Source organism: Phacochoerus africanus, chromosome 14, assembly GCF_016906955.1.
Source record: "Phacochoerus africanus isolate WHEZ1 chromosome 14, ROS_Pafr_v1, whole genome shotgun sequence".
In the NCBI taxonomy this organism is placed as follows: Eukaryota; Metazoa; Chordata; class Mammalia; order Artiodactyla; family Suidae; genus Phacochoerus; species Phacochoerus africanus.
The window spans coordinates 5,758,983-5,777,609 of NC_062557.1; the positions used below are offsets into that span (position 1 = coordinate 5,758,983).

General features: G+C 58.3%; 1 protein-coding gene across 8 annotated transcripts in view; it reads right to left on the bottom strand.

Annotated features, from left to right (window-relative positions):
* The window catches only part of LLGL2 (LLGL scribble cell polarity complex component 2), a 37,783-nt gene that overhangs the window by 15,137 nt on the left and 4,019 nt on the right, over positions 1-18,627 (bottom strand). For 7 of the 8 annotated variants that reach the window (XM_047757278.1, XM_047757275.1, XM_047757277.1 and 4 more), the window contains exon 2: positions 11,119-11,212. In XM_047757278.1, coding sequence (XP_047613234.1) covers positions 11,119-11,193 — 75 coding nt within the window. In that variant the 5' untranslated portion in view covers positions 11,194-11,212. Of the gene's footprint in view, positions 1-11,118; positions 11,213-11,372; positions 11,446-18,627 lie in introns of all 8 variants that reach the window. The other variant, XM_047757274.1, reaches the window with a different exon arrangement.

An 18,627-nucleotide genomic window follows, 5' to 3' on the forward strand; every position in this document is an offset into this window, starting at 1 on the left:
CCTGGTCTGGGAACTTCCACATGCCACAGGCATGGCCAAAGAATAAAATAAAAATATATGAAGGGGAAAAGAACCCTCGGAGACCTAATTGGGACTACAAGGATGCACACACACACACATCCGGCTCTATAATCTGTTTTTCCACTAGCAGCCAGCCCAGGCTGTTAAAAGCACTAAAATGACTTTTTTTTTTTTTTTAAAACAGTGGCACCTGTGGCATAAGGACGTTCCCAGGCTAGGGGTCAAATCAGACCTATATCTGCAGACCTACACCACAGCTCACAGCAACGCCAGATCCTTAACCCACTGACTGAGCAAGGCCAGGGATCAACCCTGCATCCTCATGGATACTAGTCAGTTCTTAACCTGCTGAGCCACAATGGGAACTCCCTAAAATGACTTTTATATTTTTTTATTATTTTTTTAAATTTTATTATTTTTTTTTGTCTTTTTGCTATTTCTTGGGCCGCTCCCACAGCATATGGAGGTTCCCAGGCTAGGGGTCGAATCGGAGCTGTGGCCGCCAGCCTACGCCAGAGCCACAGCAACGGGGGATCCGAGCCACGTCTGCAACCTACACCACAGCTCACGGCAACGCCGCATCGTTAACCCACTGAGCAAGGGCAGGGACCGAACCCACAACCTCATGGTTCCTAGTCGGATTCGTTAACCACTGCGCCACGACGGGAACTCCTATATTTTTTTAATTTTAATTTTTATTTCTTTTTGCTTTTTAGGGCTGCACTCTTGGCGTATGGAAGTTCCCAGGCTAGGAGTCAAATCAGAGCCATAGTTGCCGGCCTACGCCACAGCCACAGCCACATGGGATCTGAGTGGCATCTGAGACCTACACCACAGCTCACAGAAACACCAGATCCTTAACCCACTGAGCGAGGCCAGGGATTGACCCTGCATCCTCATGGATCCTAGTTGGTTCTTAATCTGCTGAGCCACAACGGGAACTCCCTAAAATGACTTTTAAGTGGCTGAAGAATATTTCTTAGGTGGAGCTGCCCTAACTCACCAGATCTCTATTATTGAACATTGACTTTTTTTTTTTTTTTTGGTGGCCATTTCTTGTGCTGCTCCTGCGGCATACGGAGGTTCCCAGGCTAGGGGTTGAATCGGAGTTGTAGCTTCTGACCTACACCACAGCCACAGCAACTCGGGATCCAAGCCGCATCTGCAACCTACACCACAGCTCACGGCAACGCTGGAACCTTAACCTGCTGGGCAAGGCCAGGGATCGAACCCACAACCTCATGGTTCCTAGTCGGATTCGTTAACCACTGAGCCATGACGGGAACTCCAAACACTGATATTTTCTTAAAGAGGTTTTGCAATTGCCGGTTGCATTGATGGCCTTTCTTGGGCTCCAATCTTTGCCTGCACCTCCATATTTCCTTAGGCAGATGCCCCAGGGGGGTAGAATTACAGGTTGAAAAGCACGGATGCAAGCACTAGAACATAGATGGACACATCATTTTAGGGAGGTTTCTGGTTGTTTCTTAGCTAACCCTACTCCCCGGGGATACTGAACCTGTAGAGCTAGATTAGAGCAGGACAAAGGAGGCCAGCCAGCTACTTCAAAGATTTTATTTTTTAAACCATGGAGACTGCCCTGCAGAAAAAGGTTGCCCCAGCAAGGCAGCTCTCCTTAGGCCCAAGGCTCTGCTCCATGCTTCGTGTGGTCTTAAAGGGGCTGAGAGAGAGAGGTCCTGGTGACAGCTGGCATGATAGCCTAACAAACTCAACTACTGCCCTCCTGCTCATCTGGTCCAGTGGTTCCGGGAAGGAGGCCCTGTGCTGGGGTCGGCCAGGGAGGCGGGCTCCAAAGACGGCCTCTTCTGGGGCCGCACAAGTGTGGGGGCGCCTTAGACCTGGTTCTCTGCCGGGAACACAGTCTGTCCTGCAAATGGCTGTACCTGGAAAGGACAGCTGGGAGGGCGGATGTGGGCCAGCGGGAGCCCCCCGGTCAGCCCAGGTTCCTGTTCAGCTATGTGAAAAATGCAGAGCCTGGAAAAGCCATAGGGAGATAGCAGCGTGTCTGGAATGTAAACATCTCCCAGGACAAGGGGGGCAGGGCACGGAATGGGGTGTGTGGGACACGCAGCCCAAGGAGCCCCCACCAGGCCTGGGCGAGCCCCAGGCTGCTGGGGCCCTGGGAAGCCAGCAGTCAGAGCTGGGGAAAATGTGGCCGAGATGACAGGGCATGTCCCCGTGAGCACCACCAGCAGCAGCTCAGGGCCAAAGCCTCTGGAATGTGGAGGACTCGGGGGGTGGGGGTGACATCTAGCAGAAGCCCGGTGGCCAGTGGGGGGCCCAGGCCCTGAGGCCCAGTACAACAGCCACCAGCCGTGCGTAGATCCTGAGCCTTTGCCACGTGGCTACTGTTACCAAGGAAGTGAACTTGCAATGTGAGTTTAACTCAAATTCAAGGGTGGAAGCTCAATTCAGTTATTAGGACGCTTTCGGGGTGTGTTCTCGGGTTCTCCAGGAGCAGGGGCTAGAGTCAGGCAGACCAGAGCCTCAGGTCTCCTTTCTCAACAGTAAACCTTCCAAGCTCTAAACAGAGATCACATATTTCCAAAGAAAATTAACGTCCAGGAGTTCCCGTCGTGGCGCAGTGGTTAACGAATCCGACTAGGAACCATGAGGTTGCGGGTTCGGTCCCTGGCCTTGCTCAGTGGGTTAGGGATCCGGCGTTGCCGTGAGCTGTGGTGTAGGTTGCAGACGTGGCTCGGATCCAGCGTTGCTGTGGCTCTGGCCTAGGCCGGTGGCTCCAGCTCCGATTCGACCCCTAGCCTGGGAACCTCCATATGCCGCAGGAGCGGCCCAAGAAATAGCAAAAAAAAAAAAAAAAAAAAGACAAAAAAAAGAAAATTAACGTCCAAACTGAGATGTGCTGTAAGTATAAAATACACATTTTGTGTTAGAAAACAATACCCCAAGGGAGTTCCCATTGTGGCGCAGTGGTAATGAACCCGACTAGTATCCATGAGGTTGTGGGTTTGCGTCCTGGCCCGGCTCAGTGGGTTAAGGATCCGGCGTTGCCGTGAGCTGCAGTGTAGGTTGCGGATGCGGCTCACATCTGGCTGTGGCTGTGGCGTAGGCTGGCAGCTGCAGTTCCAATTCAAATCCTGGCCTGGGAACTTCCACATGCCGGGGGTGCAGCCCTAAAAACAAACAAAAACCAAAAAAACTAAGAGGAGTTTCTGGTGTGGCTCAGCAGGTTAAGAACTTGATATAGTGTCTGTGAGGATGCAGGTTTGATCTCTAGACTTGCTCAGTGGGTAAAGGACCCAATGTTGCTGCAAGCTGCTCTGTAGTAGTTTGCAGACGTGGCTCGGATCCGGTGTTTCTGTGGCTGTGACGTAGGCTGGCAGCAGCAGTTGAATTAGACCCCTAGCCTGGGAACTTCCACATGCTGCAGGTGTAGCCATAAAAAATAATAATAATAAAAAAAAATCTAATGTCGTTTTTGTTTGTTTGTTTTGGGTTTTTTTTTTTTGTCTTTTTGCCTTTTCTAGGGCCGCTTCCCACGGCATACGGAGGTTCCCAGCCTAGGGGTCGAATCGGAGACGTAGCCACCGGCCTACGCCAGAGCCCCGGCAACGCGGGATTCGAGCCGCGTCTGCGACCTACACCACAGCTCATGGCAACGCTGGATCCTTAACCCACTGAGCAAGGCCAGGGATCAAACCCACAGCCTCATGGTTCCTAGTCAGATTCGTTAACTGCTGCGCCGCAATGGGAACTCCTTATTTTTTTATTTATTTTTTTGTCTAAAAATCTATTAACTGCATGTTGAAACAATAATATATTTGACATTGTTAAACAGTGTTATCAAAATTAATTTCACTTGTTTAAAACATTTTTTTTTTGTCTTTTTGCCATTTCTTGAGCCGTACCCGTGGCACATGGAGGTTCCCAGGCCAGGGGTCTAATCGGAGCTGTAGCCACCAGCCTATGCCAGAGCCCCAGCAACGTGGGATCTGAGCCATGTCTGTGACCTACACCACAGCTCACGGCAACGCTGGATCCTTAACCCACTGAGCAAGGCCAGGGATCAAACCCACAGCCTCATGGTTCCCAGTCGGATTTGTTAACCACTGAGCCATGGCGGGAACTTCTAAAACGTTTTCTAATGTGGCTTCTACTTTTTTGGTGGGGGGCTTTACCTGTGGCATGCAGAAGTTCCTGGGCCAAGGATGGAACCTACTCCAGAATAGGAAAACACCAGCTCCTTAACCCTCTGAGCCACCAGGGAACTCCTAAGTCCCACTTCTATCATCTTCCTATAGGACCGAGGTGCCACCCTAGTCAGTTCTACATCAGGATATGAGCAGGAAAGTCGAGCCAAAGGAAAACTGCAGCTTTTTGTCAGCTGCTCAGGCAGGAACTCACTGGCAGGAAGTTCTCCTAACATCTCATCTGAGTCACCCCTGCTGCGGTTCATCGCTTCCTAACCCAGAGGGAAGCAAAGGCTGGGCCCATTATTGTTCAGCCACCCATGCTCATTCCTCATTTCCTTCGGGGTCCTGGGGACTCTATGCCACCCCTCCCTCCAGAACCACCTTCTTTTCCACAGGCTGGTTTAGAAAGAACAGCTACCGATTCAGACTCATGAAGTTTAGACTCCCCCGCTACCACTTACAAGGCGCCTGGACCTGGACGAGCTACTTGGGCTCCCTGTGCCTCATTTCACAGGTGTAAAGGGGGGGACGATGCTAACGACTGCACGGGGCAGGGCTGTCCTGGCAGCAACAGTGAGCCTCACGGCGACCACCCGACCCCTAAGCCCCCGCGGCTTCCTTCTAAGGTTCTTCCTCATCTCTGTATCCCTGGGGCATCGTCTCCAAGCTGACAACTCTGGAGGGACCCAGGCGCCCTCAAAAACAAAATAAGGGGAGGAGATTTCAAGGGGACCCTAACTGGCTGGGGCCAAGAGGGTGGATTCAAATGCAAAGAGGGTGGGGACCAGAGATTCCCTGGGGAGGGGAGGCGCCCGGCTTCAACTTGCAAGATAGACCCACTTGCAAGATAGACCCACAAATCCCCGACTGAGGCACTAGGGTGTGACAAGGCAAAGTCCTGAACTGGGGGACCTGGCACAACAGAGCAAGGAGGTGTGGGGACCCCAGATCGGCTCCGAGAGGCACAGGGGGACTTGGGGAAGGAAAGGATTTGGATACAAGGAGAGAACAGGGTCAGTTAATGGGGGGGGGAGGCGGTGCAGAGGCCCAGGGAAGCAGAAGGGTCTGTGAAGCTCCTCTGCCCCCCTGGCTGCCCCTCCCGTTCCTCCCCCCAGAGCACCAGGTCCACAAGGTCAGAGATTCGGCCCCCCACCTGCCCCAGGCTTGTTTAGGGTTGAGGTACGTTTCCAGGAGCCTGGAGCCAGGAAGGTATATAACCTCCCTTAAAGAAAACACCCCCACCCACTTCCGAGGCCCACAGCAACCCCCATCATCCCTCCACCCAGGACAGTGGCTGGGGTGTGGGCTCTGTCTGGGACCCAGGCCTGGATTCCAGGGTTGGCCCTCCCAGCCTGAGACCTTGGCCGTCCCCTGCTCAGGTTCAAGCTTGGAGGTTGATGGACGCCTGGCAGCCATGGGGCCAACCTCTCCTACCCCTTGAGCTCAGCATCTAGCCTCCCTGGCACTGCCCCCACCCAGCTACCTGGCTCCGGTGGCCTCTGCCAAGGCAGGAGAGAACAATGAACTCTTTTAGCGGGGAGTTGGGAAAGGAGAGATTTGCAGGAGCTGCCAAAGTGCAACCTTAGCCTGTCTCTCGGGGCTCCAGGACCCCGTTCCAGGTTCTCAGAAGGGAACCAGCAAAGGTGGTATCTGAAACCGAGGGGGCCCTTCATCCTGCCTCCGGCAAGGAAGGACCCCGTCCAAGATGGAGGGTTGAGGGGTCCCCAGCACTTATTGTGGGGGGCAGGGGGGTGGGCAGGAAAGAAGACTGCCCAGGGCCACAGGGGGTATGTGGGGCGTGGGGGGTGGGGGTGGGGGGGATGGGAGACCCTGCCCCACACTGGGTGTGGTCAGTCCAGATTCCTGGCCGTGGCAGCAACCTGGTCCTCTCTGTGTGGCTGTCACCTGACACCAGCGGCCCGGCCACGCAAAAGCCAAGACAAAGCAGCCAGGCCCTGGACAGGGGCAGCTGGTCAGGAACACGCTGTTTGTTCAGGGCAGGCGGGGGGGAGGGGGGCGGGCAGGAAGGGCCCAGGCACCCTCATCAACCGGCTGGCAGGTTTCACCAGGGGAGGCAGGACCTCAGGGGACTTTCAAGGCAGGGATTCTACTTTAACAGGAGCTTTTATCCCCTTGGAGTCACTTCCTTCCTCCTCTGGTGGCCAGTGGGTCCTGCAGTTCCTGCATTTGGGCCTCAGTGGCCTTGGGGGCACTGCTGGCTGGTTTCTCCGCCTTCCCATCAGGCCTGAGGACCCACTGCCCTCAGCGGGCGGAGATGGAAGGTGCACAGCTGCTGGCAGGTGGCACCAGGAGCCTGCACCCCCTCCAGGCCTGTCTCCTCACCTGCAGGGTGGAAGCACCAGATGGGCGAAGACCAGGCAGAGCCTGGTACGGCACCAGCTGCGCATGGGTGCCATTCGAAGCAATTTAACCCCCTCAGCGCACCCACCTGGATGCAGGTGTTATTACAACGTCCACTTTACAGATGAGGAAACTGAGGAGCAGAGAGGTCGAGGCTGCAGTCACTCAAGAGGAAGCAGCACAGCTGGCATCTGGACCCAGGCCACCTGGCTCCAGAGTCCCCACCCCAACCCCGTGCTGCCTTGCCCACCTGGAGCCCCTGGTGGGCTGGAGCTGCCTGTTGGACAATCAGTGTCCAGCAGAGGGTTCCAAGGATCTCTACAGACTGCACCCCATCCCAGGTACTGGACCCAAAGAAACAGGACACGTTGCTCTCGGGCCCTGGGGGCGATGTCCTGCTTTCTCGAGGCATCTCACTTGGGGGGGGCGGTGTCAAGGAGTCTGGCCAGAAAGTGCTGGAGGGAGAGGCCTGGCACTGGTTTAGAAGCTGGGGTCTGGAGTTCCCGTGGTGGCTCATCGGTAATGAACCTGACTAGTATCCATGAGGACACGGGTTCGATCCCTGGCCTCGCTCAGTGGGTTAAAGATCCAGCATTGCTGTGAGCTGTGGTGTAGGTCGCAGATGCAGCTGGGATCTGGCGTTGCTGTGGCTTTGGTGTAGGCCGGCGGCTACAGCTCTGATGGACCCCCAAGCCTGGGTACCTCCATATGCCTCGGGTGTGGCCCTAAAAAGACAAAAAAAAAAAAAAAGGAAGCAACAGCAGCAGCACCCGCAGCCAGGGTCTGTAAGCCACTTGGGACAGGCCAGCGATGGTGCCACTGCAGCCTGGCGCATCCAGGACGGAGCTCCTGGAAGAGGTGACTAGAGTCACGGGTCCTGGTGGGACACTGCCTGCTTCCCCAGAAGCGAGGCTCAGAGCTCACCTCCGTGTGTCCCACTGTTTACTGGGACCCTGGCTTGGTGCCAAGACTCTCCAAACTCATCCTCAAGGCAGCAAACATTCACAGAGCTGCAGATACTGCAAGCTCCAGCTGTGTATCCACCAATCCATTTAATCCACATGCCAACACGGCCAGGTAGCTCTCCTCTCCACTTCAGAGATGGGTACCTGTCCAGGGCCACCCAGCTGGGTGAACCCGGGCAGTCAGGCCAGTGGGGTTGGCGCCACTAACCCCTGGGCACGACTGCCGCTCGATGAATGAACAATCGTCAGCGTTGCTGCTGTTCTGGCCAAATCACGCCCATCCCTTTTCCTCTACCCTCCTGGGCTCCCCACCGTTGGGGGGGTGGGGCGGGGTGGCACTGCTGCCCAGCTGGGAGGGAGACCCCACCGTCACGGAGGACACCCGCCCCTTCCCTCTTATACTCTGTTTCTCACTGGGTCTCATCAGCCTCGCGCCCTAAATAGTTCTCCACTGGGGGCCATGTCACATCAGGGGACACCGGGCAATGTCTAGAGACAGTTTGGGTTGTCACATCTCGGGGAGGCGGGGCCAGGGGTGCCGTTAGACCGATTCATGGCACAGTGGGCCCAACAGGCCCCCAAGGTCAACAGTGCTGGGGGTGAGAAGCATGCTCTAGACCTCAAGAATGGACTGGCAGCAGCTGAAGGTGAGGGGCTGGGGAGGGAGGGACCGGAGTCTGGGGTTCGGAGATGCCGACTCTAACACGTGGAATGGATCAGCAACAAGGCCCTGCTGTAGGCAGCACAGGGCGCCGTGTTCAATTCCGAGATAAACCGTAATGGAAAAGAACACACCCAAGAACTACACAAAACTGAATCATCTTGCGGGGCAGCAGAGAGTCACACAGCATAAATCAACTACACTCGAATCCAAAAGAAACCAAAAGGAGTTCCCATCGTGCCTCAGTGGTAAGGAACCCAACTAGGGGCTCAGGAACCCGACCAGGGTTCGATCCCTGGCCTCGCTCAGTGGGTTAAGGATCCCGTGTTGCCGTGAGCTGTGGTGTAGGTAGAAGACGCCGATCTGGCATTGCTGTAGCTGTGGTGTAGCTTCGATTACGTCCCCTAGCCTAGAAACTTCCATATGTCATAGGGTGGGGCCTAAAAAAACCAAAATAAACAAAACCCCATTGCTCTATTAGCACCCTGTGCCCCAGCCCCGCTGCCAAGCCCCATCCAGGCACTGCCCATCTCCCAGTGCTCTGAGTTCACCTGCTTCTGATTGAAAGGCTGGGGGGGAGGGGGAGAGAGAAAGGCCCAGAATTACCTTCTCTAAACCATAAATGAGATCGATCACCCCTGCCCAAAATCCACCAAATGCTGCTGTGTGAGACTGACTCTCCGGTGCCAGCCTCCCTCGACCCCACAGCTGGGGGCTGGGCGGGGCTGGTGTGGGTAGGACCACCCAGGCTCCCCAGCCTTCCAGGATCTGGCCTCCCCCTTCCAATCCCAGCCCTTCGGGCTCCTCCATTTCCTCAGAGCCTAGATGAGACTAATCCCCTCCCCTCCCCAGCACCCCCCCAACTTCCCCTCCCCCCTTTCCACGCCCAGCAAGTGGAATTTCAGACCATCAGCACCCTTCTTGCCACCAGACTATAAAAGTCCTCCAGGGCAAAGGCCTTATCATCTGAGAGCCCCACAGACGGCAGGTCCTCAATACACATCTCTAGAAAGTGAATGGAAGGAAGAAGGAATCCCTGGAGCCTCCCCTCCCAGGTGGGCCAGGACCGAGGTGGGGGGGGGAGCAGCCAACTTTGGGGGCAGGTTGGGGGAGGTGAGGGGGGTGGTTGCTGATTCCTCTCCCCAGCCCCACCTCAGCCCCACCCTGCCGCTGCACGGTCTGAACTTGGGGCGGGGGTTGTTCCCTGTCACTGAGCCTGTCTATCCGGTTTCCACTGGAATTGGCCACCTTTTTGGGGTGTGAGATGCCAGCATCATCAGGGGCAACAGAAGGCAACAGGGGTCACCCAGGCCCCGGGGCGGGGGAGGGGAGGTGCTGAGGTTCCAAGACCCACACCCAGCACCCATAGGCTGCTCCCTTAGGAGTGAGAATGGCAGGCCCCCAGGAGCCCCGACATCCCCCATTCATAATGTATGCACCCTCATATCCCGAGAACCCGAAGCCCTGCCCACAGCTCCCTTCTGCCAGAGGAAGGGAAACCATCGAGGGAAGCCCAGACCCCAGAGGTCTGGAAAATCAGAGGAAAATGGCAGGGCACCCTCAGCCGCTGGGAACAAGCCCCTGGGGGCTCTCTCTCCCTGGGAGGCAGGCAGCCCCTGAAAATAGCACCTAACATTCTGGGAGCACCGTGCTTAGCACCAAAATGATCTAACCCCATGCGATCCTCATAACGAGCCTGGGTGACAGGCACAAGGTCACCCAGCTTCTAAGCGTCTAAGCTAGATTTGAACCCCACCCCTCCGCATGGCCTGGAGGAGCCCTGGGACTCTGGAGGGCAAAAGCCTCCCCTTCCTGCAGCCCACCCTCAGGGTAGAGGGACGCGTAGGACGTGCAGGCGTGGAGGCCATGGGCCCAGATCAAAGCAGAGAGGGGCTAATTACCCCAACCGGCTGCAGATTGCTAGGTGGCCTCGGAGCTAATAAACCACGATGGGTTCCTTCCCCTTCAGAGGTCGGCCCTGGCCTTCTCAGGGCCCAGCCCCCGTGGGGAAGCTCTGGGGAGTTTCTGGGACCATCCACCCCTGTGATCTCGGGTACAAAGGACACTCCCTTCGGGGGCCTTAGGAGCAGGTGTGGGGTAGGAGTAGTCAAATGCCGAGCCCAGCACCTTCTCCCAGGCGCCTCCCCCAACTCACCCAGGCCAAGAGCCTGCAGAGGAACCCATGTGTTCTGCCTGCAAAGAAAACTGTTTTCCTTTGGGGGCAATTTGAGGAGGGAGGGAAGAGCCAAGGCCTGGGGCCCCGGGGCTCCAAGGAAACTGGCATCTCAACCCTGGTACACTTTGCAGCGTTCAACGTCCTTTCATCTCTCTCAGCCCTAAGCCTCCTCAATAACCCCGTGAGGTGGCAGGCAGGGTGGGTTGTTTAATCCCTATTTTATTTATTTATTGTCTTTTTTAAGGGCCGTACCTGCGGCATATGGCAGTTCCTGGGCTAGGGGTCGAATTGCAGCTGCAGCTGCCAGTCTACACCACAGCCACAGCCACATGGGATCCGAGCATCTAAAACCTACACCACAGCTCACAGCAATGCCGGATCCTGAACCCACTGAGCGAGGCCAGGGATTGAACCCACATCCTCATGGATCCTAGTCGGGTTCTTAACCCATTGAGCTATAATGGGAACTCCCCTAGACCCACTTTAAATGGGGAGAAACGGAGGCTGGAAGAGGTGGAGTGATTTGCAGAGGTCACACAGCCAGCGGGAGGCGTGGACGGGGAGTGCCCACTCCTGGGCCCTACAGCCCTTTCCCAGGAAAGCCCTCTAACCAGCCCCCAGTTCCAAAGTCACATTCCTGTGAGCCCTGGTGGGCAGTGCCAAGTAAGTACCTTAATCCAGGTATGGGCGCCCCCCCACCCCCGAGGGTGCTACCTCAGTGCCACCATCACCACCTGGCCGGCCCCTGGCTTCCCTTACCTTGTTAAACTGGAAGAGGTCCCGCTTGAGCCGCTCCCTGGCAGGGTCGTGTCCGGGCCTCAGGAACCGCCTCATCTTGCGCGTGCGCAGCCCCCTGGGGAAACGGGAGGAGCTGCTGGGCCCAGGGCAGGGAGGCCCAGGCCCCGGGGCCCAGCTGAGCAGCCTCTCTCCCCAGGCCCAGCAGGTGGCCGCCACCCCGGCCAGGCCAGCTTCAGCCCCAGAAAGAAAACCCCAAGCGGGAAGGAGCTCTGTACCTGGCGGCTGGGCGGGCGATGCTCTGACGCTTGCTCTTGGCCACCTGGGGCCTTTTAAAGCCAACGGGAGAAGCTGGGGGAGGAAGCCATTTAGGTTGGCTTTATAGGAACTGGGAGGGCCAGAGGCCCTGAGGTTAATTAAGCTTAATTGTTAACCTGTTTGCTGAAAAACCATAAAACTCTGGCCAAACAGAAAGGGAAACTTCACAAGGCTCTCGCTCCAGAAGGTGGGAGTGCTGTTCACCTGGGCTCCCGGATCGGAACCACGGGGGTGGGTGGGGGGAGGCCCAGAAAATTCCAGGCCAGCCCCCCCCCCCCCCCCCCGCAGAACTCCCTGGGGAGTCAGCTCCCCCGGGGCAGATTCTGCCTTCCAACTTCAGGGAAGGCTGCCAAGGGCCTAGGCTGCTCCCGTCAGCCACAGCCAGCCACAGCCACAGCCGTCAGGAACCTCCTGGCGTCAGGAACCTCCTGGCGGGGGGCAGGGGCAGGGCTCACCGTCGGGGGTGCGGTGCCATCCCCGACCCTGGGCTTCCCGGCTGCCCCCACCCCCCATCTCTGGCTTTCCCTGGTCCTGCTCCCCTGGGCTCTGATGGGGAACATTCAGAATGGCTCCCTTTCCCATGGGCCCAAGTGGAGGCTAATCAGAAGGCGAAATCTGCTCCCAATAAAGAAACCAGCTCAAGGCCCCCAAACCATCCGCCCCCCACCGTGGAAGCCTTCCCAATCCAGGGGGAACTATTTCTGGCTCGGCCTTGGGGGAGGGGGTGGGAGCCTGTGAGCTCGGGCTTCCGGCTTCCAGGAGCGCACCCTCCCTCTGACCGTAGGACACCGAGGCCTGCCCTTGGAAACACAGGGGCTCAGGCCCACCCTGGAAATGGCCTCGTTCACACACCACAGGGAAGGAGGCAGAGCCCGCCCCCACCCCCACCCCCACCCCCACCCCCCGCCAGGAGCTGCCTCGGGGGTAGGGGCAGGTCAAGTGCGCCCAGGGCCCCCCCCCCCACCAACAGGGAGGCACAGGGCGGGGGCGGGGGCGGGGGTCCTACAGGAGAAGAAGGAAGCTAAGCTGAGGTCTGACAGGTGCCTTGAAATTCCTGGCTTCTTGGAAGGTGACAAAAATGAGCCATCGGGCCAGGACTTGGCTTAGGAAAGGACCCTGGGAGGTGCGGGCAAGGCAGAGCTGGGGGCACACTGTGACAGTGATGCACGTCCCAGGGCCAGCCAAACATGCCCAGCTTCTGGGGACTCTGAAAAGGCCATCCCTTGGGCGGGTGGCTGAGAGGTTTGTGCCTTCACGTGTGGGGGGAAGCCAGAGCAGAGCGGGGAGCCCCACTTCTCCTGCGCCAGCAGGTAGTCGGGGGAACTGCCCCCTCTCCCCCCGGGGGCCCTGCAGCAGGTCTAGCGAAGTCCCGAGGCTCCGGGGCCAGGGACTGAAAACAGACTCCGAGCCTGCAGTGACCTCGGCCTCCTGGACAAACAGCTGAGCTGGTGGCCTCACATTCCAGCCATGGGGGAGGGTGGCGCCAGCTCATCCCTCGGCCGCCCCAGGCCCCTGGGGGTGCCTGCTCTCCCTCCCCCAGCCTAGGTCACTGGGTCAAAAGTCACAGGAAGCCGGGAGGGACGCCCTGGAGGAGAAGGGCCTGCAGCCTCCAGGGAGAGAGGCTGCTCTGGGCCGTGGAGTGGGGACGAGAAGGCACAGGGACCATCTGTGCCAAGGACCCACACAGGCTGAAGGGTGACACCGCACAGTCCTGGGGGTCAGATGTGCAGGTCAGAGGTGGGGAGAGGGATGAGGGGTGGGGTGGGAGGCAGCCCCACTGGGGAAGGGAGGGCGGCCCTCCATCCAACCACTGCCCACCAGGTCGAGCCAGACCTTCGTGTGGTAGAACACGATGCGCCTAAACCCCACCCTGGGTGTTCGTTCGCCTTCCAGAAGCCTCCTGGAAGGTGAGTGGGATATCCCCACTTGGCAGACATGGAAAGAAAGACAGGCTGGGCAGCTCGAGTCACCGAGAAGGAACCAAAAGAACTCAGACTTGGCCCCCGGGTCTGGCGAGGAAGTCCCAGATCTTAGAGGCTGCGTGTGACAGGACGGAGGATGCTTAATTACAGCCCTGCCGTTAAAAGGCGCGGCCGCACACACACTTCAACTCGGAGCCAACCAAGCAGTTTGGGGCTTGGGGCCTGGCCGCGGGCAAGGTCTCCCGGTGGCCTTGCATGTATCTGCTGCTCATTCCACAGGGGGTGCTGGGACCCCACTGGCCTGGGGTGAGTTGGCTCCTCACTCACCCAGTAGAGCAGTAACTGCCCAGGTCAAGGCATAAAAAAGTAGCTTTCCTTCTCAGAGGCAGACAGGTCTGGGACTGGCCGGCCTCACCTCCAGGCGAACCCTTGTTCTGCTCATCCCAGACACGCAGGTTCTCTGCGGAGAAGCTTCAGGAACCTGGGCCTGGAGCTTCCTGGTGTGGAACAGCTCCTACCCACTCAACCCAGTCCTGGGGGAGGTGGGAGGTAGGGGGCGGGGGTGGAGGGGGGAGCAGGGAGAAAGGAGGGAAAGAGTCCAGGGCTTGGGACCAACAGCCAGGCCTCCCGCACCCACCACAGCTCGGCGGCCCTCTGGGGACAGCTCCCCAAGGCTCTGAGAGCTCCTCTGCCAGCAACCGTGGGAGCAACGCCAAACGCTGGTGCCTGGCACAGAGCCTGGCATGGAGCCGACTCCGCCTGGGCACACACCTGTGACAGACAGACAGACGAGATCCCCCCAGTTCGCCAAGCTCACAGGGGAGGGCACGATGAGTCACAGGCACACTCCCGTCAGCGGGATGGGTTCAGGTAGAGATCAGAGCCCACGAGGACATAAGGGAATATGTTCGGGAGAGTGGCCAGGGCTTGGTGGGCCCGGTTTGGGCCTGTACACTGGCTCCTCCTCCTGTCGGGGATGCTCTTCCTCCGGGTACTCCCAGGCCCCCACCTCGCCTCTCCCCAAGGCACCTCCCCTGACTTTCTCCCCCCCCACTTCCCAGCCTGCCTGTCTCCTTGGGGCTGGCCAGTTTACGGGTCAGGTTAGTCACCAGCCTGGTTTATCACCTGTGCCACCCTCCATGAGGACAAGCGGTCTCACTCCTGCCCGGAGACCTCTGCCCTCTTTCTCATGCCGGTGCCCGGCGTGCAGGCTGAATGAAAGGACAGAGCTGTAAAGCCCCCACCCCGTCCTGAGTGACAGGAAGGGGTCACCCCAGGGAGGATGTGGGGCAGGGCGCTGCAGCATCCAGAGCAGGCTTGTGAGCCCCAGGAGGGGCTGGGCGCGGGTGGCAGGGAGAGGTGACTCGGAATGGGGACCAAAGAGCTTCAGTGGGCGCCCACTGATAGTCCTGGGCTCACTGAGGTGGCTCGCCCTCCCCTCCCCACCCCGCATGCCCCTCTGCTCGGTCCCCTGCACCGGCCCCACTCACCAGGGTCTCTGTGCTTTTGTCTCTAAAGTCACCTTCTTGCCCCTCAAGCAGCATAAAAATCACCTTCCAAAAATCCTCCCTGGTCTGAACCCACCCTGACCACTCCCACTGCGCTTCCTCGGCGCTCTGACCGCACCTGATGCTAAAACGGGGCCTAAAATCTCCGCTATCCAGCCAGCTCCACGGATGGTTTACCCCTGACTTTAGGGCCGCACCTGCTGCAGCACATGGAGGTTCCCAGGCCAGGGGTTGAATCGGAGCTACAGCTGCCAACCTACATCCCAACCACAGCCACGCAGGATCCAAGCTGCATCTGCTGCCAACCTACATCCCAACTACAGCCACGCAGGATCCAAGCTACATCTGCGACCTACACCACAGCTCACGGCAACGCTGGACCCTTAACCCACTGAGAGAGGCCGGGGATCGAATCCATGACCTCATGGTTCCCAGTCGGATTCATTTCCACTGCACCGTGACAGGAGCTCCTCCCCCTGGCTTGTTGAGCCTCGTTAAGCTACTGGGGAAAATCAGAGGCAACCTAAGGGGCTCACAACAGGGAGCAGGTGCAAGTGCCCAGCCTCACGCTGGAAAGCACATGGGCATTAAAGGGCAAGAGACTGCGGCCATGGAAACACGTCCGGCAGACGTGCCCAGGCGTCAGGTGGAATCTATTAAAAATATTTACCTAAGTCAACCACTTACTGGAAGGGTGATGGGATTACTGGTGCCTTTTTTTCTTCTTTCGGTTTATCTGCCTCCCAGCCAGGGTGGATAAGAGGATCACAGGGGAGAAGGGGCGAAGGCGTGAGGGTGGCCCTGGGCTCACAGCAGGCGCTCAGTCCTGTCGGGGGAGGGCACCTGCTCCCCCTCCCCCACCGCCATGGACCCCAAGTGGGTGCAGAGGCCGGGAGCAGACAGGTGGGTGGAACCAGCTGCGTGACCGGAGGTGCTCAGGCTGCGGGGACCCAGGGTTAAAGGATGTTACTACTTTGCAGGCTGTGACCAGTGGGGGGGGCGGTGCTGTGAGCTCCAACCGGAAGGCCTTCGAGGGGGGTTGGCGAGCTCTCGGGGGCTGCGCACGTCAACGCGGCTTCCACTGTGAGGGATGGGGGAGAAGAGACGAGTGCAGGCCCCCTTCCCAGTCTGATGCCAAGAAGGGCCTGAGGTGAAGGGCCAAGAAGGAGCTCCGACGGTCCTGCGCTGGGGGCGCCCCCCTGGCTAGAGCATGGCCTTGGCCTCCCTTCCTATCCATCCCACCCTCAGTCTGTGACCAGACCTACCTCTGAGCTGCCCTCTCTGCTCTGCCCTGCTCTCTGGTCAGGGTTTAAGGCATCAGGCTGCTGACCTGTGGCTGATTCTCACTCATCTTCCCCACTGGTCTGTGCCAAGTGCGTGGAGCAGGCCAGAGCATCCCCCATGGGCAGCTGACCTGGCACCTTCCTTTCCTCTCACTAGTCCAATCATCCAACACTGTTGCCAGCCAGCGAAACATCGTGGGGCCTAGAATTGGCCTCTCCACACCCCAAGGCCCACCCTGGAAAAAAAAAATCAGAGAACTGCCCCCTGGGCAACAGGCCAGCAACTTCGCAGTCTGTCTATGCTTCCCAAGCTCCGCTCAGACCGGGAGGTGGCGGAGGAAGCACCCTGCCCCTGGCCCCACCTCTGCATCTCAGGAGCGCAGCAGGGACCAGTGGAGGCAGAGAAGGAGCAAATACAGAGGGGGGCTTGTCTTGGGCTCCCCGCTCTGAGCAGCAGGTCTGATGGTGTCGCAGGAAGAAGGGGGTTCTGAGAACAGCCAGTTTGTCCCACGGTGGCACAGTTTGGGGGGGCCTGGGCTCATCTAGCTCCGAGACCAAGGCTTGCCCGAGCTGTACCAGCCTGTCCCAGGGTGTGAGATGTGGGATGGGCCAGCCCCAAGAAAGTCCCTCTACAGCCTGGGTGTTTCCATTGACCTGCTGGGAGATGCTACCTCTGGAAGCAGCCTCTGGACAGCTCAGGTCCGAGGGAAAGAAGGCCCCTGGAGCCACACCTTCCTGTGTTCACGAGCTAGGAGCCCACCCAAGCAGGAGGTGGTGTCCCAAGCTCTCCTCCCCTCTCTGCTCAGCTCAGGCTCCGTGCTCGCCACAGAGCACAGAGGAAGGCTGCCCTCCCTTCCCCGACATCCTGTGTGAGGCTTGTGTGGCTGTGGCCTCTGGGCCGGGTGTGAGTGCGCCCTGGCACCGCCCACCCAGGGGAGCGGGCTCTGAGCAGTGGGGCCGGCTGCTGACCCCTCCAGCATCCGTCGGTGCCAGCTCAGATGCCCACGGCTGCTTTGCAAGCACCCGAGTTGCCCTAGGAAACCCAACCTCCCAGAGGCACAAGGCAGCCCCTGGCCAGCAGCTTAGCAACCAAACCTTGGCTGAAAGGGCACCTCCACCACGAGGTGGGACCAGGAGGGCGGACAGCAAGGAACTGCTGTCACTGCTGTTGTTAGGTAATAAAAGGGACTGAGAGGGAGCTGGGGCCATTCATGCTGGTCGAAGCGCTTCACAAGCATCGTCTCACGTCATTCTTACCATTACTTGTAAATGGCTAATTCTGAGACCTATCAAGTCCGAGCAGTAAGAGTCCAAATCCCAATCTGAACCCCAACCTGACAGCAGACCGTCTGCTCAGCTCCAGCCTCTCCCAGGACAAAGGGGTTCACCGGCAGGAGGCTGGATGGGACTACCTGGGGTTGGCAGCCAGAGCCTGACCTCACCTTCCCAGACTGGGTCCAGGCCAGGTGCCACCCCCCAACCCCCACTGTCCATCCTATGGAGCCACAGGCCAGTCCCCCAATCCAGGGAGGCCCTCCCACCACACTCAGGCTCCCCCACTGCCCAGGAGGATGGGGTGAGAAGCCAGAAAGCATGCACACACACCCCCGACCCCCACCCCCATTCTGGGGGCCCCAGTCCCCTTCTGCAATTCAACATGAACCTCTCTCCAGGGAAGTGATGGACTGGATGTGGAAGGAAACGCAAAGCCATTCTGTGGAGAAGGCGGATGACTTGTCTGGGGTGGGGGTGGGGTGGGGGTGGGGAGGCTCCCCGGCTCATTCCGTCAGGCTCCATTCCTCAGCCTCTGATTTGCCTCAAAATGTGAACACGGGCCCAAGGAGCTGCCAGGAGATGTCAGCTCCAGGAGGAGGGGACCGTACGGGGCCTGTCTTACCCATGGCTGCATCTCCAGTGCTTAACCCACATTTAAAGCATGCCCTCGCTTCCTGCAAACTTCAATATGACTTTCTGTCCAGGCCCTCCTTCCTGACCACTTTTTTAAAAGTTGCAACCAGGGAGTTCCCGTCGTGGCTCAGGGGTTAACGGACCCAACTAGCATCCATGAGGACGCAGGTTCCATCCCTGGCCTTGCCCAGTGGGTTAAGGATCCTATGTTGCTGTGGCTCTGGTGTAGGCTGGCTGCTACAGCTCCGATTGGACCCCTAGCCTGGGAACCTCCATATGCCTTGGGTGTGGCCCTAAAAAAAAAAAAAAAAAAAGGTTGCAACCAGCCCCCCTCCTGAGAGGTCTCAGTCCCTGGCTGTAGTTCTTACCCTCGAGTTGTCTTTTAATGGATTCTTTATTACCTCTCCTTATTTCTGGTCGCTCGTGCTGCCCATCCTTTAGAATGTAGTCCTGTGAGGGCAGAGACCTTTGCTTGGTATGAGGATTATCCCGCCTGTCTAGACCACGTGGCACACACAGAGGCACCGGTAAATTCTTGTTGAATAAGTGAATGAACGGCTGGGACAGAGTGGGCATCAATTGGGCAAAGGTGTT